General features: G+C 35.5%; 1 protein-coding gene across 8 annotated transcripts in view; it reads right to left on the bottom strand.

Moving 5' to 3' along the window:
- Positions 1-22,194, bottom strand: part of LOC111048438 (cyclic nucleotide-gated channel rod photoreceptor subunit alpha) — a 237,700-nt gene extending 215,506 nt beyond the window's left edge. For 6 of the 8 annotated variants that reach the window (XM_039440044.1, XM_039440050.1, XM_039440047.1 and 3 more), the window contains exons 1-3: positions 21,983-22,194; positions 10,427-10,616; positions 7,558-9,242 (exon numbers count right to left, since the gene is read on the bottom strand). In XM_039440044.1, the coding sequence (XP_039295978.1) occupies positions 7,558-7,804 (247 nt within the window). In that variant the 5' untranslated portion in view covers positions 7,805-9,242; positions 10,427-10,616; positions 21,983-22,194. Of the gene's footprint in view, positions 1-7,557; positions 9,243-10,426; positions 10,617-21,160; positions 21,905-21,982 lie in introns of those variants that run through there. The other 2 variants (XM_039440049.1, XM_039440045.1) reach the window with 2 other exon arrangements.
- Positions 22,195-25,388: the final 3,194 nt, after the last annotated feature.

Below are 25,388 nucleotides of genomic sequence, written 5' to 3'. Positions count from 1 at the left end.
TCTCTGTTAATCATTCTCCATGGTCATCCTCCACTTTTCTAATCATTCTCCATGGTCATCCTCCACTTTTCTTTCCCTCTTCTACTCTTTCGTTTTATCGTCTCCTTTCTACCACTGTTCTACACTCTATTCTTTCCCTTAATCCTGCCATTCTTCATCTCCTTCACATCATCAACATCACTTTCGGCACCTCTTCTCCTTTTCTGCTTCTTCTCTGTTCATTTCAACTAGGCCCACTTGAATCCTTCTATTCCTCCTTCACCAGTCATCCTCCTTCTCCTCCTTCCTGATATTCCTCTTCCTTTCAATATTCCTCTTCTCCCCCATCCTCCTCTACTTCATCATCTTCCTCTTCTACTTTCAATTCCATACCACGCTCAAAACTCCTTCTTTTTCAATTCCCTACCAACCCATTTTTCCATTTCCTTTCTCCTATTCATATCAATACTCCTCCATCTCTCTCCAATCCGTTATTATATCATTCTTTCGTCTCTCCACTCCTGCTCATATTACTACTCCACATCCTTCTCCTTGTCCATCTACCGTTTCTCATCACCTCCTGCTACTCCCCCTTCTCCTCGTCTTTCTTCCTTTACTCCTCCTCTACCCTGCTCCTGCTGGGCAGTGGAGGCGGACACTGTTCGGCGCGGAGGTCTTGGCGTGGCTGAGGGAGGGCGATCGGGGCATAGGATGAGGAGGTGTGTATGCGTGGTGTGTTTGCTTGTGTGAAAGGTGTGTGTTTGCTTGTATGAAAGGTGTGTGTTTGCGTGAAATTTTCTTCTTTCTTGCTTAAAAAATGAAAAAACATTTTTCCTATAACTCTATTTTCTAACTTTTTTTTTCTGTCAGTCTAAAATATATTCTACTAAATTGAATGAAATTGTTTTTTTTTCAATCATTGATTTATATTTTATACATATTTTTTTTCTATTATATTACTTATTATTATATTTAAGAGATTATTTCCTTATGTGATGTAGATGCATTAGAATTGTATAGGAGGGTTAAGTGGGAGAGAGGGCCGGCTGCGCCCTAACTTCGCCCTCCAGGTTAAAATAAAGGCAGCCTATCTATCTATCTATCTATCTATCTATCTCCTCTTTCTCCACCAACTTCTGCTATCCGCCTATCACTCCCCCCTCCTGTCACTCCACCCATCATTACTTCTCCTCGCTCTTCCATCCCTCTTCCTCCACAACCTCAGCTTCCCACCCACCTCTTCCTCCTCCTTCACCTACCCTCCTCCCACCTGCTACCTCCCCTCCAATCACTTCTCCTCGTCCTTCATCCCTTCCTCCGCCACCCTGCTCCTCCCCCTCCTTCTGCTCCTCTCCCTCCTTCTGCTCCTCTCCCTCCTTCTGCTCCTCTCCCTCCTTCTGCTCCTCCTCCTCATCAATCTCCCCCTCCTCCACCACCCTACTCCTCTCCATCCTCCTCCTCCTCCTCCTCCTCCTCCTCCTCCTCCCCACTCCCAACCAAACTGAAATTGTAGACCAGTAAAACGGAAGTTAGCAGTGGAAGTCGTAGAATACTACCATTCCCACGGGTGGGTGGGCTCACTTCAATTAATGCAAAACTCCATGGGCCCAGGCCTACCTCCACTTACTCCACTCACTGTCCAACAAACTTCCAACACACCACTTACAAATTCCCATTGTGAGATTCACATCGATCTGGCAGCATTGGTCGAATGGGAAGCATTGATGCTATCTATACAGGATACTGTCAGGACTGTCTTCCACTCGTATAGTAAGATTCACTTAAACCTGTCACCATTGGTTAAATGAGAATCATTCATGCCATCTATACAAAATACTGACAGCTCAAAGTTATCTACTCCTATAGTAATATACATTTCAAACTGTCAGCATTGGTTTCAATGGGAAGCATTAATATCACTTAATACGGAATACTGCCAGTTTGAAGTGGACTGTCGCAATACCTTCCACCTCTCAACATTGGATAGATAAGCTGATTGCTCCAACTCAGTTCACGTAGAGGAGAGTTGCTTCGCAATGGATATCCGGGCAGTGGACGGTAACAGTAATAGAAAACCAGGCTTAGGCCTTGATCAGACTGATGCGGGATAAGTCACTACCTACGTAAACAAAGCCATAGTGCATGACAGGTGGTTGATGATAACAGGTAGGGCTCCTACACCAATAAAAAAAAAACACTAGCTGATATAGATCAGCTGAAATCAACAAATGTTTATTGGTGTAGGAGCCCTACCTGTGCTGACGTCACCAAAATGCACTATTGCTTTGTTTACGGAGGTAGTGGATGAGTGCGGAACAAGGCATACGACGAGGGTGGGATCATTCTTAACGTTCAACCATAAAGATGCGTTTACACCAAAGTTATAAGCGAAATGTTAATAACTTAATCCTTATAGATTCTATCAGATTGTACATAAATAATCATACACATGATGAACATATTTGTTTGTCAAGTTCCTTTTCATCTAATAGAACATATTTGTTTGTCAAGTTTCTTTCAATCTAATAGAATCTATAAGGATTGAGCTATTCACATTTTGTTAATAGCTTTGGTGTGGACGCAGCTTAACTTTATAACTGTCCTTCTCCCGCAATCACCTCGAGACGGTATGTTCAAGCACGGAGTGAGGAACAAGTATTCTCTTATTTTGTGATAAACGAATAAGCATAGAGAAAATAAAGTATAAACTATCTTGAAAGAGAGTATCTTATGCTATCTTTCCTCTATGGTGCAAGGCTGTAAGTGGCAGGCTATGGAACAATGATTTTGAACAAAAATACTAAAAGGTACTAATTTGGGATGTGAATTATTGTGAGTTGTCAATAAAACAATGATGATGTGGCTGAATATGGTTCAATATTGTAGTTTTTTCAATTCATAGAATATTACAATTTTTCATCTGTTTGATCAATAATGGAGAAATATCACCTGCAACCAATAAAGAAGAATATCCCTGATAAGTTTCATTCTTGAATAGCTCCCACAACATCCCTTAAAATACAACTTAATCTCAAACTTTAGAAGAATTTCTTATGTGCTTCAACCTTGGAGAAATACCATAACATTAATCAAGATTCAATTTTGAAGAATTTATCTCAATTTCATCTACTACACGTCATATAGATGACTATCACAATTCAAAAACAACTTGCCAAATGGTGTGGTGTGGTGGAAAGGAAAAAATAAAGACTTTTCCAAAAATGGTTATCAATGTTGATTGCAGATAAAGAGTGAAAACAGAAAGTTTAAAATACTGGATGGATGTAAATAAGTGAATACTGTTATTCTAGATACCACAAACTGCCGAAACAATAATTAGAATCAATCAGCAAGCAATCATCCAGCTTCAAAATCAATCAATATTACAGGAGTGAGATTTCTTTGATCACATTTCAAATTTAAATCTACAACAAGCGGGAGTATTTGTGACAAATCCTCACAGAAAATTCCTTAGCAACCCTTATAAATCCTTGATTCTACAGTAAGATCCACTGTAAACTGTCAGCATTCCGTATTATTAACATCAACATCTTCCATTCAACAAATACTGAAAGTTCTAATTGAATCTCACTAAGGTTGATTCGCCGTCCTATTTCAAGGGTCACGAACCGTTTTAATTCAATGGAGACCCGCTAGCAGAAAACGGTCAGCCACCATATAACTTAAGTTCACCATCATACAACTTAAGTTCACCTCTTAGGACTTAAGTTGGAGCAGGACAAGAGAGGTGCTTCAGCACCAAACTTGGGCCATTGTTTCGCAGCTTGAACTTCTTACGAGGTCTGCCCGGTTGAAGTTTGCAAGTGCTTTAGATCATCACAATCGGGATTAACAAAATCAGGTAGATTTTGTCCTGAGATATTTTGGGGGTGTCAATCCGTATTATGTTCTAGTTCTCTCTTTGTAATTTATCCTCAATTATTCCAAAATATTGTATTTTTCAAGACTTTTCGTACAGTATTTGATAAAATGGTTTCGTCGATTCAATAGAAATGGATTCCTCCAAAAATCCGTAATTGAAATCGTAGAAAATGAAGCACATCAACATAATCATAACCATCTGTCACACATCAAAGGATGAATTATCATTGATAAATATTACATTCTTAACTTATATGCTTACCTCTGGAACCCATAACTCCCATATAACTCATTTTCTTTGAAATGTACAATAAGGGTTCTAGATTATGTTTTCCCCTCATATGTTCAAATTTCAGTAAAATGTAATTGATTCCTCAGACCGTTATGCAGGTTCTTATTCATAATGATTTCGAAAACATAAGAATTTGTTTTGAAATGCTTCTGGCAATATAGGTGATTTATGGTTGCTTTCTTATTGCTCTTCATTTGCTCCATTGGAAATTATTCAATATGACGCTCTTATTAAAAATAATTCCTCGTCTCATTATAATCCCAAAAATGTCACTGACAGTTACACTCAGCTTTAGGAACAGCTTTAAAGTCAACTTTTGAGTCAAACAGTTTGATTATTGAAGTTCTTTAAATTATGTAACATATCAAATGGACGAAGGAAAAGAACCAATACTGGAACAAAATGTGACAGTTGATTCCAGAATATAAGGTTTGAGGTCTAGTAAGGATCAAAGCAGATTCCACATTGAATATTTGAACATTGAACATTGAACATTGAACATTGAACATTGAACATTGCTTATTCATACACTGAGAATCCATCTCCATGAAACATACAAGATTTTCCTCATATATACGAGATACACATTTCCCCCTATATCACGTATAATCCGGTCTTATCTCATCGCAATCCTGGATTTGGACAAAGTTTACGCTACAGAGAACAGGATGAAGAAGACTGAAAGCGAGAAATACATCTCAGCATCAAAACGTCTCCATGAAGCCTTAAACAGTGATGAAGATTTTACAGCTGAGATTTCGAAATACTGGAATATTATTATGTACTTATTCGACTATTTTTGTAAATTTTATCATGAAAATGAATGCATACCTGAACCAACAATGGATAGTCATCGAGATTGTGGCATATTGATCTCCTAGCATGATATGAGAGCTAGATTATTGTTAAAAATTATTCTATTTTATCCAATTCCAATTTTTATTAAATGAACAAAACTGGAAGCTGTGGAGTATTAGGGTTTACCACAAGAGGATCCGTTAATCGACTATCTCCTTGATAGAAGAAATAGCTATAAATCGATGTGCAACTATATCCCATGATGAAATGCATTGGAAGAAGGATTAACGTCTAGAAATCTAGATATCATCTAGAAAAATCATCGACTCTTGAACGATTTTCAAGTTTAAACCAAGCGTTTTATCAAGAACACCATATGCGCAGTAAAGGTTTAAACTGAGTCAGATAGAAACTGAGCAGTTAATTTCAACTTGAAGTGTAACATATCATGATAAATGCAGAAATATCTGGATTCAATCCGCAAGTTGATCAGATTAGTTACATCGCGCAAAAAGCTCTTAAATTCAAGAAGAATTAAGTTTGTAGTGTGAATGTTGATGTTGTGTAACTTTTCCATAATTGAAAAGACTTGGAAAGTTGTCAAAAATCCACTTCAATTAAATAAAAAGGAGCATGCTCCTGTAAAATATCAATTCTTATTTAATTAAAGTGCATTTTTGACAACGGTTTAAGTCTATTCAATCAAGAAGAATTATCGGGTACTCATATAATGTTCATAAGAAATGATAAGACACGAATCTAACTGATCAGTTAACTTCCAGAAAATACAGAAAATTTCTCTTCATGATAAAAGGATGAGATTCTAGATAAGAATCAAATTATAGTGGGTGAGGATCGAACGATCACCTGCGAGATGAAAAGAATCAGCGTCAATAGAAAGGATAAGCTGCAGCAGTGGAAAACTTGAGATTAGGTTCTCGGATTACAAACTATCTGTCAAGCTGACAATTCCGTGAAAGATATGGACTTAGGTTAGAGGAGAAGGAGAAGAGAGGAGTGGAAGAGGAAAAAGGAAAGAAGGTAGGAGGAGAAGGATAGAGAAAGATGAAAAACAGGAGAAGGAATGAGGAGAGACGGCTGAGACTGGTAGAGAAGAAGATTCAAAACGTAGATCAAATCAGAAATTCATACTCAACGTCTCAATGTATGAGTCCTGAACACTCTGAGCTCTCAAATATTTTTTATCGGCTTGTGTAAAGGTGCGTGCGTGTGTGTGGCTGTGTATGTGTGATGCCTGCTGTCATCCTTTCTCCAGCATTTCTATCTTTTCATCTCTGGACAACTAGACACTCTCTTCTCTTTCACTTTTATTCCTTCACTGCTCATCTCTCGTCTTTCTCTTTCAAACCACTTTCTTCCTCTCATTTTTTGCTCTCAATAGTCTTCATCTTTCGTCAATTCAGAATAGTTTCCTCACAGAGATGATGTACTTCCAATACAAACCAGATTGAAAGCCTTCAGATGCGATTTACATTTTTCGCCCATGAATTTTGTAAGAGGAGTCGTAAAATCGCACAGTCACAAGGATTGTTCTTTTGACGGTTATAGATCTGGATTTTGAGGCTCCTCCCAAATGCTTTTCATTCTCTCAACGCATTTATGATGGAAAGAATAGAACTTGATGTACATTATTCTGATAATTTCATTTGAATGAGATGAGTTAATGTTGTATCATTGTTGAAGTTTGTGAAACTGTTTTGACACTGTTTTTGGTCTCTGATAATATATATTTCAATCTGATTCATATGTTCTTTGCCAACCGTTGAAAAAGATACTCGAAGAAGAACCTTTTCAAAAATGTTGAACTTAAGATACTATACCGATATTAAGATACTATACAGAGTACAAAAAATCACCCACGATTTAGCCCAGAAATCAGTTATTCTCATGATTCTTGATAATTATATACAGTAGAAATGGGAGAGGTACCGCAATGAAATAGATACTGTACCTAGTATAAAATTCACCCGAAAATCATTGCTCCCATGATTCTTAATGATATACAGGTAAGACCATTCATACTTCTACATCAAACCAATTCTATTATGTAATTGGAGCCTAAGAATTATATTAGAGAGCATCTTCTTGCTCAAAGCAAATCTTAAAACCCTTTGGGCTTGATCGCATTGAATGCGTATATGTGCAAGTGCACGACAGATCATGCATTAGCCGAAAACCAAAATTTTAAAAGTTCCATTGAAACACGTTGTGACTTGCACGTAGCTGCTCACACTGAACGCAACCAGCAAGTGCAAGCGTTCAGTTTTCAGCGTTCTATTGCTATTCTCATATTTTGTTTTTCATCTGCATGCTTGGTTATGAATAACCAAGCTTGCTCTTGCACATATTCATTCAATGATCACACTCATTCGATGTGATCACATCCCTGATCTCCCTAATTTCTTGCCAAAAACCTCTAACTGTTTTTTTCAAACATCATCTCAGAAATTATTATTTCACACAAAGTTTACATTTCGAAGCATAAATCTGTTTGTTTTTACACCTGGATAACTAGGCCTACTACAAAAAATTAATTCATAACTTAATTACTTGTATAATGAAAATTGATAATATTTGTGACTCACCAGGTACAAGACGTGGTCCATTAGCGGTGAGTCCACCACTGCCATACTTGACTTGACCGGGGGTGGCATTCGACACAATGGCAATCTCGTCAAGCTCGTGACCGCCGCCTCCGCTGCCGCCTCCGCTGAACACCAGCCTAGTCGACGACGAGCTGCCGCCCCCGACCTGACTGGCCCCGTCTCCCGGGTTCGACTGTCGCCGCCCCCCGGTGAGACTCTGCATCAGCCGACGTGCTGATGTTGTCATTGGACAATCCTGATCGCCCCCGAAAGTAGATCGTCGTCATTGCAACTGAACGCACTCAACAACACACTGCTACACGCACAACAAAGCACACCGGAAGTGGAGGGGATTGTACCGGAAGTAACGCGAGACTGACCGGAAGTAGCGCGAGACTGACCGGAAGTAGCGCGAGATTGACCGGAAGTAGCACGAGATTGACCTGAAGTAGCACGAGATTGACCGGAAATAGCGCAAAATTGTTTGGGAATTATACACAATTGACCAAAAGTTGCATGAGATTTGTTAGAAGTGTCTGGTGTACAAAATTGTCTGAGAAGTACACAAGGTTTTGCAGTAGTGGCACAAGGTTCACTGTAAGTGGATTTGAACTGTCCAGAAATAACATGAGATTTACCAGAAGTTGAACATGATTGACAAGAATTAACACGAACTTGTCTGGGAGTTGCACAGGATTTATTCAAGGGAGTTTCACAGTCTTGACCGGGAATCACTAGATGAGATTTATTAGAGTGTGTGGAATATTGTTCAAATCTTGTGAGAAATTGTTCAGAACTCACATAGACTATGCTAGGTAAAGAAGGAAATTCAGATATATCACTGGGTTCACCTGAACTGTTATGGGAACAACTTAGATTGATACAGTTCTGTCTGGAGGCTTCAGGAAAGTTACCAGGTTGACAAATCTGCCTTTTAATGGCACAAGATCTACTGGATGGGGGAGTAAATTTTTCAGAAGTTACATAGAGGTTACTGGAAGTGATGGAAAATTGTTTTGTTGTGGAACAAATTTGTCCAGTAGTAACTAAGAATTTTCTGATTGTTCCTGATTGAGCCAAATAAGATAGGATTTGATTTGTAGAAACAGAAGACACTGTGGATGCTGATGAATGTTCATAAAAACTATCACTTATTAACCTAGAGAAGACACAAGATTCACTGAAAGTGGACTGACTTAGTCTTGGAGTAGTCACCAATTGTTTAGAAGTTGCACTGAGTTTATTGGAAAGTAATTTATCATGAGATTGACTGGAAGTATTCGGGGTTTTAGTGGAAACGACGTGATATTCACCGGAAGTAACACAAATCTCACCCGATTCCCTATTCAATCCACTGGGAATATTGGTAACTTGTCTGCTCTTGAATCTGGCAAACGTTGACAAGGTTTTGGAATTTGAATTGCAGTCTGTTAGTCCCAAACAATTAATGAGTGGTGGGGGGTTTTTTGGACTCAAATGATTTTTACAACACACAAACACTGATTGTAGTCCAGTCTTGGTCATTATAGATTAACCAAAATGGCGGTCTAATGAGTTTCGTCGCGTGATTGGAGGACTGTTTCGTGGGTGACGCAAATTGAGGAGACGTCGGTATCTAGTGGTGATTCTATTAGTTCTTGAGCACATCACAGAGCTTGTTGATTGGCGGAGAATTGTTACGGTTTCTGAAATGGAAAAAGATGTCTAAATTATTGTTGGAGCATGGAGAGGAAAAGTGATTTGATGATTAATAATCATGTAACATTGACATTCACAATATTATTCCATAGTAAAAGCGAGAGTTGTCAAGATATTTTGGAACATTGAAAGGAGAAGTGAGAGATTGAAGGAGAGATTGATTCATTTCTAGAATTTATTTTCACAATAAACTAAAGTATGTAGTACTGCAGTAGAGTATAGTATCTATACTATGATTGTATAGTATGTATAGTATTTCTATATATGTATGTATAGTATCTATATATTTCAGTGTTAACGAGTATTAAAACGTTGTCAGTCTGGAAATTATTTTGTTGAACAGTTGTAGCATTCCTTTTGATTATTGTATGGAGAAAACATCAGAGATATCCAGAGATTCAATTCCAATTACTTAGAGAAAAGGACATGTGAATTCGTATGTGAATATGACACGAGGTATCTGTTGTTTCAAGAGCCCTAGATCATTGAGTCCTCGGGAAAAAATTGCTATAATCTTTTATAGTTTTGTTTAATTATTATTGAACTTCTCCTTCCAATTTAACTTGCAATAAGGTGAACTCTTGATAGACATTATACAAGAACAATATGCAACAGTGAAGCACTTTCGACAACATATTGATAATTCAATAATGGTTAAAGAGATTCAATTTAAAAACTCCTTCAATGAGTATTCTGAGAAAATATCAACAAATCCACTACTTTCATTCACAATTTATAGTTGTAAATATTTTTGTTTGTAAGTGGTAAGTTTCATTCAAGGATGCTGTACTCCGATAAATTGATAATTCAATAATGATTAAAGAAAAATGGAAATTGAAAAATCATTCAATGGGTATCAAAATTTCCAGAAAGCCATCAGTTTCATTCACAATATTTATACTTGAAATCTTGAAGTGTCATATTTATTTTTTGTAACTTGTTTTCTTTGTAACTGGGGACCCGCCGAAAAAACTTCGGGTTTGGCAGGATCCTCAATATTATTGTTTAAATTGCGAATAAAAACTTTGATTTGATTTTGTTTTGTTTTTTTTTTTTTTGTTTTTTTTTTTTTTGGTAAGAGGTAAGTTTCATCCAAGGATGCGGTATTCTAATAACTCTGTTACTAACTACTAAATAAACAAAATCTAGACTATAAATTGAATCTACTCACCCTATAATGATGATTTCATATCCCTTGCTGGCACGTAGTGATCCTTTTCTATTTCTCTACTAGTAGTTTCTATATTATTCTTACTATCTTCTTTTAAATGGCAGTGGAAGTTACACTTCATTTAGTTATTTTTCAACTTTCTTAGAGTCTAGTGCTTTTGTTCTCTCACTTATGTTTGAGGATGACGCATCTGTAACAAAGAAGAAGGGATACTTCATATAGAAAATTATGTTTATGAGAAATTCACTCATTATTACATCAACTTGTCGAAAAAAAAGATCTTCAACTATATACTATATTTTATCTGGATATTATAAACATTTTTCAACGTACAGACTGGTCATGTAGTGACCCAGCTATACAATGCATCTGTCCATTTTCACATGCACTACGTATGAACTATACAACAAAAATAAATATTTTCACAGCAATATAAACCTAAATACCATCCTCCCACAACAATTCAAATGTCATTCCCAGTGTTCTGTCAAAGACCTTCCCCTACTCTAATGCAATCAGCAACAATGAAACCGAATATAGCAGCATCCCCTCCATTTGTAAAGGTTATTATGCCATTTTTGACGCGGTGGATTTGAACCGTCATTGAATGTTCTCTCTTACTTGCTCTTTCTCCCTCTCTTCCTCTCCTACTGACTCTTTCACTTCTTCTATATTATTTTCCCTCTCTTTCTCCATTTGTTCTCTCATTATCCCTTACAGAATCACATCCTTTTTTTCAAGTACTGCATCTTTCTGGGACTCACCTCATCTCTCTTTACCACTCATTCTAAATCCTTCACACTCACTCATTCCGTCCCTCACTCTTTCACCCCCTCTCAGTCTCTCTCTTTTCCACATCCACCCTCTTCCTCTATTATCTATCTCTCACTCTCCCTCTCCATCTCACTCTCTTACTATTCTTTCTTTTCACATCTATTTTGGATCTTGTGTGGCAGAGTTATCTGAGTTCTTAATCCCCTCTTAATATAAGCAATTAATCAATTAATGGATTCATTTCATGTTCTATGATAACAATACACATTGGGTACTACGGCAAGGCAGAACATTCAAAAGGGTCTCTCTGCTGATGAATTAACAAGAAATGAATGAATGAATAAGCCACATGAATGAATAAATATAACACTATCACATACTAGTCCAGTCAATATAAACATAAAAAAGGGGGTGTGCTTGCAATTTATATTGTAGTTCTGATTTTTCAATATATTATTTGGGTACATAAAAGAAGTCCAGAACCAATTTCTTCATGCAAAATTTCCTTGTGCTAGATACAGAGTGGCCCAAAAACTTCGGATTTTCGGCTCATTTTCCAGTTTTCAGCTATTTCTGTCAAATCTCGTGATCGGACAGAAATATTTGCTCTCGCATTTTATTCTAGATTATAAAATTCTGGATAGAATGAGATGAACGGAACTTTTTCTGTCTAATGAGTACTTCGTTCGTTCGTTCGTGTCAGGTGATTATACTTGTATTATATGCCTAAATTAGAATAGTAATCCACTGTTATAGCAGCTTCGTCATTAAAATTAAAGAGGTCTTGTCGATTGCATGCTGGTGCAAGACGGCACTTTAGGAGGTGGTCATCTGACTGGATGTCTCCACAGTCACAATAAGGATCATCAATCTGCCTCCAAGTAGTGCGGTTTTCTTTAGTGCAAGCACACTCTGCTCTAAGGCGGTTCAGAGTTTTCCATTTACTGTACGGTAGCTCTGCTCCTGCTGGCAGTTGCTCCCTCAGCACTGAGTCAGTGGCATCTGCACCCTCATGCCAGAGTCGAATTCTTTCTTGTGGTGCTGAGGAGCCCAGCTCCTGTGTCTCTGTTAGAAAGCTGCGACGGGACTTCAAACGGTGAATTGCAGGGGTATGGCCAAACATTGGATGCCTTTCATCATCTCTGAGTTATGATTTTTCAAAAATTAGTGAAATCTGAAGAAAAATGATTTGATGAATTTTAGATTTTGATCAACAATATCTTCCGATTGTTACCATTCAGATGTATAATTCAAAATTCCTCTGAGCGTATTTTTGTGCTTTACAATCTGAGATCAGGTAGAGCGCTCGACCTTATATAGATCTCCAGGTATACCTGACAACATTGTTCCTAGTATTGTGAAAAACACCTAATTTTCAGCTTGAACCATCATCATCAACTACATTGTCCTCACATTGATATTTCGCACAATGACATAAGTTCATGAGTTTATGAGTTTATGTTCTATGGGAATCACCAGTTAGATGCACTTCATTCCAGTATTTCCTAGTGGAGAGGCGCGCTTAAGGACACCTCAAGGATCAAAATAATTTCAAACAGTTATAACTTTTGACAATGCTCAGATTTCATCGTACTACACTTAATTCTTCTCGGCTCGTCAAGGCGGATCAAAATCATGCATCATAAGTCAAATTCGGTCGAAAAAGGGAAAATTTATTGTTGAGTGTACTTAAGCCCATATTCCAATACCGGCTGCGCCCTAACTACACCCTCCTAGGTAAAAAATAAGGCAGTGATTAAATTCTATGCTATTATATTCTGTCTCTCTCTCTTACTCTGCCTCTTTTTCTATTGCTCTCTCTCACTCTCACTCTGCTCCTTTTTCTCTCGCTCACTCTGCCTGCCTCTCTCACTCTCTCTCTCTCTCTCTCTCTCTCTCTCTCTCTCTCTCTCTCTCTCTCTTCTTTCAGCCTACTTCATTTTATTTATTTGATCTTATCTACCTATATAATTATTTTACTCTATCAATTTTCTGTTTTTTTTTCTCTTTAATATTCATATTGATTAAAACTTTTACAATATTTCCATTAATAAATAAATCCTTAGTTTAAATAACGAAATTAACGTTTTGGTAGAGAGTTAGTGGGGAGGATATTTTTAATATTCTTTCCAAAGAATGGACATTGATATGTCCAAAGCTCCGCCAATTTATGTAGATGCATAACAATATGATTATTATCTAGAGTTATTATATTACAAACTGCTTTTTCATATCATATACAGTTCAATAATTATTTTCTTAGTCTATATTATGTAAATTCATCTATAATTTTGCTGTATTGTAAGCTATTGTATATAAGTGTATAAGCCAGTATATATTGTAATCTACATAAATAAAGTACTCAATCAATCAATCAATCTCTCTCTCTCTCTATCTCTATCTCTATCTCTATCTCCATCTCTCTATCTCCATCTCTCTCACTCTATCTCTCTCTCTCCCTCACTCTCACTCTCTCTCTCACTAACATTAATACCACACTTCAATATAGCTTCCATGTTTATCTCTGTGTGAATGTCACGGACTGAGGGATTAAAGGATATTCTTGTCACGCCTGAGAGATACAGGTTTTGTTGCATTATCCATAACCATGCACACTCGTCTCATTTAACCATACATTTATACCTACATAGTAAGATTCACTTGAAACTGACAGCGTTGGTCGAATGGAAAGCATTGATGCCTCTTACAAGGAAAAGTGAAAGTATGGAGTCAATCTCACTTCACCTAGTTGCGACACATTTATATCAGAATACATGCAGAATATACATGGATACCTTTTTATTACATATCAGAGCACAAATGGTGAATCCAGAGCTACTTGTACAGTATTTATATCTAAATACAATTAATATATCTATAGCTTTTTGAATAGTATTTATATCAAGAAGCGAACAGCAAATCTATAGCTACTTCTGTCACATTCATATCAGAATACATGAAAATATATACTAGTGTCATATATGTTGTATGTATCGGAATGAGATTGATGCAGATATTGTTGAAGCTAAAGCCAGCGTTCAAAATAGAACTTTGTGATTCATTCACGCGTGGATAAATCATTTTTTCATTCTATATCATTATATCACACGTAGTGATAACATGATGTGCAAATAATTATAGATCCGATGAAAAAAGTTGAGAAATTAACCTCCACACGACAAAATAAGTGTTGCCACATCGTGTAGGTTTGCAACTTTTTTGATTTCCCATGAGCTCTAGATCTAGATCTGTATGAGAAATATCATCCCTGATATAATTGCATTTATTTATCCATAACTTCAATCACAATTACAGTAGCGGAATGAAAGACAGGAGCAAACGTTTCAGGATTGATGGTTTATTAGGAATATTCTCAAATGAAATTTCATCCTGATTCTGCATTATTATCGGTCTGGTTCCTAATTAAAATTCTTTATTCAACAAAACACGCATATAGATTACAAACATTTGTTAATCGCTCATATGGACCTCAAGGGTCTGTATTTGGGTCGACGAATCAGTAGTCGATCAAAAACATTTTGATTGATTCGTCGACCCAAATACAGACTCCTGAGGTCCTAACCATCAATGTTTATAATGATCTGTGCTGTACAAAACGTATAAGTGGTTGAAGCAAATTTCCTTCTTTAATATGCAAAATTGGTAGGCTATGCCTCACTATTGTTGGAGTCAACTATTATTCCTAAAGAAGCATAGGTAATAATGAATGTGCATCCCAGTTCAAAATGAGTACTGACATTGTACTATGAAGTAGAAAAATTTGAAAAATAAATATCTAAACTATTGTACGAATAAACAATGACAGAAGATACACAAAAACAGAGTTTGACGAACGGAAAAAGACTTTCTCTTTCCCTTGGGAGTAATTGGGAATTATCTGTAATCTGACGAAACAATTGGCACGATTATAATATTAAAATTATTTTATAATAGGTGAATTTCCTTGATTTTTTTTTCTTTAGGACTACTTCTGAATATAAATCTGACTACCCTTTTCAAAATAATTCCGTCAAAACGTGAATCAAGTGATAATCTTATCAAGTGATAATGCTACCAATTTATATAGCCGAAACATTTCGTAACGAAATAATTTTGAAAAGGGTACTCAGGTTTCTATTTTTATTTATATGAACATTTCCTTACCAGTTAATTCATAAGCCCTAAAGAAAAAAGACTATTTGATGGCGAACTAACCTAACATAATTCTTTATTTAAGTATGATTCAATACATACATGAGAGTGAGAGTAATAATTTTAAAAAGCGTACTTAGATTTATATTTTTATTTCAATAAAGAGCTATAATCTTATCAAATATTATAGATTATTATTTTTATTATTAAATCTACTTTGTGAAAATAATTAAAGAGTAAAATTTTGTGAAGTGAACAACTACAAGACTTAACCTATTTCGGACTATGTACAACCTTATCTAAATTCTGGAGAGGAATAGCACAAGGTCACCTTATTTTTTCTCCCTATCATTTTGATGATATACTTATTGTATGAAACATCATCTTCATACAAGTCTATTAATCTTCTAAAGCATGCATATCTCTCTGTGCCAATACATTTAGCCAATGTATTTAGTGTGAAGTATCATTTAGTGCAAGTATCATAGTGTATTGGATATATTTCATAGTATAGAGTTATAGATTCTATTGTCTCTATAGGTTCAAATAACGATCATCATTTTTATACAATATTATTTGTCTATCATTAGGCTATCATTCTCTCTCCTTTCCCCGTTCATCTATTAACTAGCCTCTTCACTGTGAGACATGCATCTCTCTCTGTCAGCCCTTTCATCTAGTCATTAGGCAACTGAGCGTCGTTGTATTTGTTTCTACTGTCCGGAGCACTTCAAACATCCCTCAGTTTCGAGTGTCCTTTTTAAACAATGAAGGGGAAAGGGAAAGTTTGTGCTGAGAGAGAAAGAGGGAGCGAGTGGGTGAGAAGTATAGGAGGGGTGTCCTTTCATGTCTCTCTCAGGTCCTCTTTAGTTTCAAGTACCAGCATCTACGGTACTAGTGTACTATTTTTTCTTTCTTCTTTTCTCCTTCTTTCTCTACTGAATCTCTTATCTCACTCTTCATCTTCCTCCACATCTATCTCCCCTGTCTTCGATTCCTCTCCTACCATTTTCTTTCTTCTGATTTTCTTCATCGGCATCATTTATTTTATTCCAGTTTAACTTTTTCACTTCTCTCCTTCCTCATCTTACATCTCACTCTCCATATTCCTCCATAGATTCTACCCTTATGTCTTCTTCCTCTTTCTTCTCCTGCTAAAGAGATTACCATCCCTTTCCACTCCTCCTTTCTTTCTTTCTTTCTTAATCCTTCTTCTACATTCCGATGCGCTCATTCTATACTGATTCTCTTTTCACTCTCCATATTCACGTCTTTATTCTTTTTTCTCACTCTCCCTCTTTTCTTCTCTTATTGGCTTCTTCCACCCCTCCCATTCTTTTTATTACATCCTCCAATTATTCATATTCTTATAAAACTTTTTCTTTATTTCCCATTTTTCTTACTCTTCTACCACTTTTCTCTTAGTCACAGCATGTTCTCATTCCTTTCCTTTTGACATTCTATTCTTCTTCTTTCTTCTCCTCTACCCAACCCCTTCTTCTTTTTTTCCTTATATAGCTCCTTTCACTTCTTGTTTTGTTCGTAGCGTATCACTCATTCCTCCTCTTCTCATTTTATCCACTTTACTTTTCCCTCTTCCACACTCTTATACATCTTTCTCTCTTTTACCCTCTATTCAACCTTTCCTTCTTCTTCCACCCTCTTCTTAAACCTTGCAATCTCTCTCCCTTTTTTTCATTTGTTCTCACTCTTCCTCCATCTTTCTTCTCCATCCTCCATCAGCACTCCTCTTCCCACCTATCATTCCCTCTTTTCCTCTCTCCCTCTTCTCCTCTCACTCACTCTCTTTGTCACCTAATGAGCACATGCGCCACTTCTTTGTAATTATTATTATCTTTGCGCATCGATCGCTGTTGTCTTATGCAAAGAGTGGCTCAAGTGGGCCGAGCTGAGCAAAGAGAAAACAGGCAACGCCAATTAGCTGCTTACAAAAATGATCAGCTGTTCTACTATAAGATCGCTAACAAGCAAGCTTTGACAATGGATAATAGATGGATGATCGATAAAAGACTCGTTATTCATTTTATCACAGTGTAGGCTTCTCCAGATCGATTTACATTTCCAGAGTTTCATTATTTTTCCTATTATAGTTCACTTCAAATTCTTATACATTGCCAAAGTCTCATTACTCGTCTCATTACAGTTAAATTTGTTACTTTGGAACTACATTCATGTCCAAGATTTCATTATTCATTTAATCATTGTCCCTATCATCAGTCTTCCTAGACATTTCCAAGAGATTCTTATCTTCTCTTTTGAAACTCGCTAACCCCTAATCCAAAAACTGGCTTTAACATTCCAAACGTAAGGATATCTTATTACAGTTAAATTTGCTAATTTAAAACTACCTCAATTTCGAAAACTTCATCATTAATTTTACTATTGTAACTATCAGTCTTCCAAGACTTTTCCAAAAGTATCTCATCTTCTTGTTTTAAACTCTCTAAAATATTACGTAACGTAATGAAATATTATCACAGTATGATAATTATTCCAAATATTCAATGAAATCTATATGAATAGAACTAAGGACGTCTGCTAATTCAAATATAAATGTGAGTATATCTCTCTTGTTAGTATGTCGGAGAGTGATTATGCAAAACTTGTTTATCCAAGAATCGTGGACTCGGCTATGATAAATTAAAGAATATATGATTCAAGTGTGTTGTATGTGATTGCTGATACTATATAAACTTGATGCTCTACCAGCTAAGGGAAAATATATTTTTGTGGACATATTTGGTGACTCCCTCCTTATCAATTATAATAGTTCAGGGTATGAATGAGAGGACTTATAAAAAAAATTTGAGGATTTTATAAAAAAAATGTTAATGACTGGTTAAAGGAGATTGGGAGGACAAATATAGAAGTGATAATTCATTCATTGTATAAATAAAGCAAATGTCGTGTAATGATAGTCCAAATTTAACTCTAAATGTTTACATCTTTTATACTTAAAATCCTTTAAACTTCAAATTTTCTCTGATTTTAATACCTGGTTACCCAAGAATGTGATAGATGCAAGTATGGGGACAGTCCGACGTTAGCCAATCATCGCCAAGACCCTCTTCCACACACAGGCTTTGCCTTTGTGGAGAGTTTTCATGATGTTTTTTAAAATATAATGTTGTATTTTCTGGAGCTACGATATAATAACAACTAGATTTATTTATAATGATTAATCTTTTAGTTCAACTGTAAGTTTTATTTATGAGTGTTTGGTTGCAGAAGATGTAACGTTGTTGTATAATATGAATATTTGTACCCTGAAATCATGATAATAAAAACCAATTTGATTTGATTTGATTTGATTTGACTCTCAGTTTGACAAATTCATTCTTCTACCAGCTTTTGCAATTCATCCCTGATTATCAACAAGGATAGAACGTTGGGGGGAAGTGAGACATTTTGATTGATGAACTTCCATGGATTTTCAATAAACGAATAATTTGATAAAATATTTAACCTTGAATATTTGACTATTGTTAGAAATGAAAGTGGAACCTACCCCAATCATATAGACAAGAATAAAACAAGAGATTATCCAGCTCGAATAGAATATTGAAAAAATAAACTTTTTTGGAGTCTGTAAATCCGCTTTTCAGTTACAGTTACGTTATTACGTGGAATTATCAAGGCTCTTTCCATGCCCAATTAAGAGATCCCACCCTATTCACTATTCAAATCCATCACACATCATAGGCTATATTTATTCATTACTTCATCATTCATCAAATATAAAAATTGTGAGGAGAGAGAGAAGTTGTTTATCCCAAATCAAAATCAGGATCATTCATAGATTTTCCAATAATGTGTCTCCAATTTTTACGTGTAACAATTTCTACTTTTACAGTCCTTTCAGCTAATTATGTAGGCTCCTTTAAATATTTTCGAACAGGTGTCACACTCTATTTCACTGGGGTGTATTATTCACCTATAGTGAGGTCCACGTTATAATGGTAGTGGAGAAAGATAGGCGAACAACGAACAACTTTGCCGAACCTCTGTCTTGTCGATGCCTTCTATAAACGGTAGCTGATACAGGTTTATTGATGTAATATTAACAACTGTTCATTCTTGTTTAAAATAGTCGAAAATATATTTTATTAGGCAATAAATTCTATTTTTCAATAATTTCATAATGAATTTTCATCATCAAGATGGACGAAATATTTTGTTGATTGATTATTAATTCTACATTGTTAAAAAAACGATCTGGCAACAGAGCAAAGCGAGAAAGAGATAGCGCTATCCACTTTGTTAAATGATCGACAAGGCTAGCAATACCATTGCTAATCGAACACTGCATTAAAACGTGAACCTTTCAATAACGAGGATTTTATTATGATAAAAACTCTATCTTTTTATGATCTTCAGAAATACGATACGATGAACTTCTAAACTCATTGTTAACCAAAAATTAGAACAGAGAAACCCATTTATGTTCCACATGAAATAATAGTGAAACCATTCCAATTATTAGAAAAAGCAAATACCAGCAATCATTCTTAAGAACTAAACAAGTCAAATATAATCCCCTAAAACCCTATAATAGCACCCTATCGCTCAACAAAATGAGAGTTACTGCATTTTAACATTAGATATCACACGGACTTCAATTATTTATTCATAAACCTGGAGAATAATTCAAAATCCAAGAACAAAGGGGCCTACCATGATCATATATCATGACAACATATCTGGAGGAATTGGGAAGGATATGAAGAAGATGATCAGGTATCTGAGTGCGAAAGATCTTCATCTTTAAACACTATCTTATTATCCAATCTTGTATTTTGACTTGACTAGTTCTATAAAGTAACTGAAGTGAGTCAAACAATTAAATCTTAAAAATCAGTCGAAGACTGTTTTATTGAGAATTTCAGCTCTATAGTAACGAATGGGTACCAATACAGTCAAATCAAGAGTGAACATATCACAAGAGTGAATACTTGAACCTATTTACTATTTGTTATTCAAGAGTTATCCAAACGGATCCAATAATATCCTTCATCACCTCTATAGAATTCCCTTTCCATGTATTAGACTATATAGTCTAAGTAAAAATTAAAAAATCAAAGTATCCTTTTCCCTTTTTAAATCCATTACTCAAGACATGTTTCGACATATTAATGCCATTTTGAAGTGATTGAGTGAAATAAAAAAAAATGTGGATATTAAAAATAATATGCCCAATTATTACTAAATTTTCTATACTCCTACCGTGATTTCATCTGTTTTATCTCCTACTGAAGGTTTATCTGCAGCTCATCCGCTGTCCTTCTTTCACAAGATTCCCACATATTTGGGCATATTGTACAGAAATTTAACGTTATATGTGATGAAGTTCACCTAGAATTTACTTCAAAATCCATCACTTTACTACCATGAAGAATGTGTGATAACTTCAACTTCCCATCTATACTTCACATACATACATCTACTTCTCATAACTATGCTTCTAGACTATAATAAATCGTGAAAGCTCGTAAATACGAAAAAAGCTGATGAAAACAGGATTTTATCAAAAATTTGTCAAAAGAACAAGATGTTTCCACAACATTGAATAGTAAATAATAGAATACTTCCAAATTCAGAGATCTTGTAATATGGGTGAACTTACAGCAATCACATTTTTCGTTCCCTTGAATTTTATCTGAAGATAAAACCTTCTCACCTCTAGATTTGAGCATGAGTAAATCTATAAATTGATGATAATCGTATAATTATCATGAATTGACCTACAATTATTCATGTGCGCTCAATCAATCATATCTATGAACTTACTATTCAGGTCAAATGTGAAAGAGCCTTTCCCATATGAATTAGAAGACACTTCATGTTTTAATTTGATCCATTATGTTCAGTTGTAGAACTTTATGTTTAGTAGTAGAACTTCCGAAAATACACAACAGGCCTCATCCCAAAACTGGTCCTTATTCTAAATAACAGTCGATTTTTGAAGGTTAGTCACATTTCTGAGTTGTAGTGAAATTAGTATTCAAATCTAAACTAGTAATTTCACATCTCGATAACATTTTTTCGTAATCATAATCGAACCTGCTCATTCACCAAAAATAGGTTAGTTATAACGCTCGCTATACAGGTACAATACTTGACAGATCTTTCTATAATAAGTGAGGGAACTATCTTCATATAATTTTCAGTACGCCTTGGAGCCGTTCATCTTATGAACATCATTCGAACCTCAAAACCGAAACTCACATCTTTCTAGATCTTTTGCATGCTTTTGATTTAGGATTATAGGGAAATCCTGCTCTTAGAAGACTTCAGTTATTCATGAAGCTCTCTTGCTTTACTATCCACCATTAATATGTTCTTTGACTGAGGGAATCTATTACTTCTCAAGACCCTAAATCTTATAAATAGTAGCACAATCTCAAAATTGAAACCTTCCATCTTTGTAGATGTGTTTCATGCTCATGATTATGTATTCAAAGGAAATCACACAAGAAATTAGTTAAACAAAAAACCTCGGTTTACTGCCCATTATGTACTATGAATGGAAAAACCCTTTTCATTCATTTCAGGACCTTATCACGCTCTAGATCTTATAAATAGCACCAGAACCTCAAAATCGAAACCTACCATCTTTCTAGATGTTCTACATGCTTTCGACCAGCCTAGAACCACACTTGCACTATCACACTTGTTCCCGTTCTTGCTGACATCATCACTATTTTATCCTTGCGCGCACACACTAGCAGATATTATTTATATTTTATATGTACATAGATATACTACACAACACCGGTCCACGCGTCAGGGTCTGGCTAAGCACTGTAGGCTCGTAGGCTGGCGTCAGCCAAGGATGCTGGATACGCAATGGAAGGGGGTAAATATAGGGGTCGGGGGTGTTCTTCCCCCCTTCTCAACCACCCCCGACCAAGGGGGTACATCAGCAGCCTCCGGACTGTCGGCTGGTTTTGTGTCGTTACGCATGCGCAGTGCAGGCGCCAATTTGATGGTTATGCTCACGTAACAGCAGTGAGATGATACGGGAGTTCTTGCGTATCATGAGCTTTGGTACGGAAGGGAATGTGTGTGGGTAGGAGTAAGGTAGGCAACCGGGTGAACACTGTTTTTTAGGACCAGATTAACCTAAAACTGTCACAATTCGTTGAGTTGAAGGCATTCATCTATTATTGAAGAGTAATGCTGACAGTTGGGTGTGGATCCCACTATATTAGAGGAGTACGAATTTTTCAAAATATTTACAGCAAGTTGGAAAGATGATAAGAATATAACTTTGAAAAGGTTACATAGTAAGTTTAGCAAGAGCCAACTTGTGTAATTTCACACAACATTCCTGCTTTTAGATTGAAAAGAGTTTATCCCGTTGTTTGAATGATACGGAAAATTAGATTGATTCACAGAATTACTTCGACTTTTGAATGGTTGAAACTACTGAGAAAAGATTTGTTCGAATATTGAAGCTTTTGTAAATTTAATCTTACAATGATGTTGTAGGCTAAACGATGAGTGAAGGTTGAATTATTACATATAATGTTAATGTGGATATTATTATAGAATATCCTGTAAACCTGAGTATAACTGACTGGATCGCCTTTGATTCCTCACATATTATATAAAAGACGAAGCCTATTGTATGAAGTGTTTACTTGAAGGCCAATAAAGTATTATATTCTATTCTTATAAGGTAAACTATTGAATTATAAAATCAATTTATTGTTTCTCCACCTAAAATCAAATATTTCAATATTTGGAACGGAATTCGAAAAAATAGAAGTTTTGGGCAGAGGCCTGTTTTTCTGAATATTGTATTTGTTTACTTCACCCAATGAACTATTCGTGGATGATAAAATAGTATCGAGACACTGAGAATTCAATTTCAAAACTAATATGGTAAAAAACTGTGAACAAGGTCTAGATAAGGCAGGATTCCGTAAATCAATAAAACAAATTTTTAGTAACATTAAAAGATAAGGTTCAGAGATCATTACTCATATAATTGGAGTTTGCAGCTTTAGTGCTCACTCTCAATAGAAGCGCCTAGTTTTAGCCAGTTAAAATTTAGCCAGTTAATATTTCAGTTAAAATTTTGAATAACCTATAATAATATTTTGGAAAATATTTTGACTATTTTGGTGAGGGCTACTCTTGGTTGGAGATGGAATTAATATGTCAAAACATGCTGTGAGTAATAAAATAGTTTGGAAGAAAGGCTACTTCGACTTTTTAATTTTTACATGAATATGTATCGAATATGAAAACATTTTGTTTTTTCTCACTTTTTACAATCCTATATATTGTATCGTGATTCAACTGAATGTCATTCATTAGAGAACAATCCAGAATCAATTTGCTGACCCTGCGAAGCCTTTGAGATACATGTAAAAACAACAATCTAAAAATCATCCCTTTTTTAGAGTACTAATCGACAAAGCCAAGCCCAATTTATCAACCTCAAAGCGCTTTGATTACACAAAAAACCGGACCATCCTTAATTTTTGCATTCAAAGGAAAAAATCATTAGAAAATGCCGAACGTCCAACATCCATTATAAAGTGCTGATCAAATCCTGTTAGAGGCTGCAATCAGCAGGCCTACAATGCGGGTCTAATCGATAGGAAGCTCACCATGATACGCAAGGTGCTCTGTATCTTAACCCATATCAAACATTTACAGTATCACTGCAGCTAGGATTTAATTATTTATATTGCCGACTGCGAAATGTCAAATACTGTAATGATTGATGAGTGTCATCAAGCTCCAGAAGTGATGAATAGCCAGTAATAATTGATAAGCTTGTGAAACAGCTGATTAAATATTGCATAATCTTGATAACCCTATGAAAAGCAATCAAATATAAATATTTGTATGGATTGTATTGGTGAGAGGTCCCTTATGAGAATTCCACATAGTCCGATATGTGCATATATTATAGCCACTTATAATAATTTTTTGCTATTCCCAAAAAAATCACAACATTAGCAACTGGTGCTGAAAAAAATTTTGCTAGTAAGATTTATTTTCAATTGTCGGAATTCGTTATAAATTTAACGCTAACGCTGTCCTTTAATCAATGCCGACAGTATAAACTGAATGTCACAAATTGTTAATCAAAATCAGTCAGCTGTCAGCTGGATTGATTGATCACATTGCATGAAATGAAGAATACAAATAATAACTCACTAACTCAATTTAGCTTGAAATATCATCAAAACTACTACAGTTGAATGTTCCAACGGCCATGAGCGTATTTCGTTTTGGACAATAGAATTTCAGTTGTTGAAATATTTATAAACAAACGCACATATCCACTTCAGTAACTATATAATCATGGTTGTTCCTTGGTGTAAGAACTACCCATGTCAAAATATCAACTTTTTACAAATCAGCTTGAATGTTCACCTTGTATTTTCGTACTACGGCATTTCGATACAGAAATTCGAGTGCTAGAAGTGCAGAAGTCGACATTGGTAGTTCTGGCACAGAGTATGAATGACAATCTTTATCTTTATAACTTTATCTTTATTTTATACTTTATCTTTATAACTTTAAATCATTTATAAATTTGTATTGCTTTGAGATAGGACATTGGCACTTCTGGAACTGAAAATAATCTATATTAGTGAGTGAGGTATTAGTGTACGGTATTAAACTCATTTTTGAAAAAAATTGACATTGGTAGTTTTTGCACCAATAAGCCACAAGTTACTGCAAAATCCACCATTTCTGTTTGAAAGGCGATTGATCATATATGTCGGTTCAAAAAAGGTACATGACAAATAAAAAATGCGATAATATTTTCAAGTAAACCTGGATTAGCGTTAAATGTAAATGGGGCTGAAATACGCTGGATTAGCGTAAATATAAGTCTAAATACAAGAAAATGAGACTTTAGAGAAACATCCGTATTGCCGTATATGTCAAATTGTACGAAAATGCGACCTTTTCATTTCACGCAAGTTCATGAGGTTACTACATTGAATATACTCAAGCATATAGGATTTTATTAAATTTGATTAGA

The sequence above is a fragment of the Nilaparvata lugens genome, chromosome 13 (genome assembly GCF_014356525.2).
Source record: "Nilaparvata lugens isolate BPH chromosome 13, ASM1435652v1, whole genome shotgun sequence".
Taxonomy (NCBI): Eukaryota; Metazoa; Arthropoda; class Insecta; order Hemiptera; family Delphacidae; genus Nilaparvata; species Nilaparvata lugens.
This window is presented reverse-complemented; position numbering and strand designations above follow the sequence as displayed.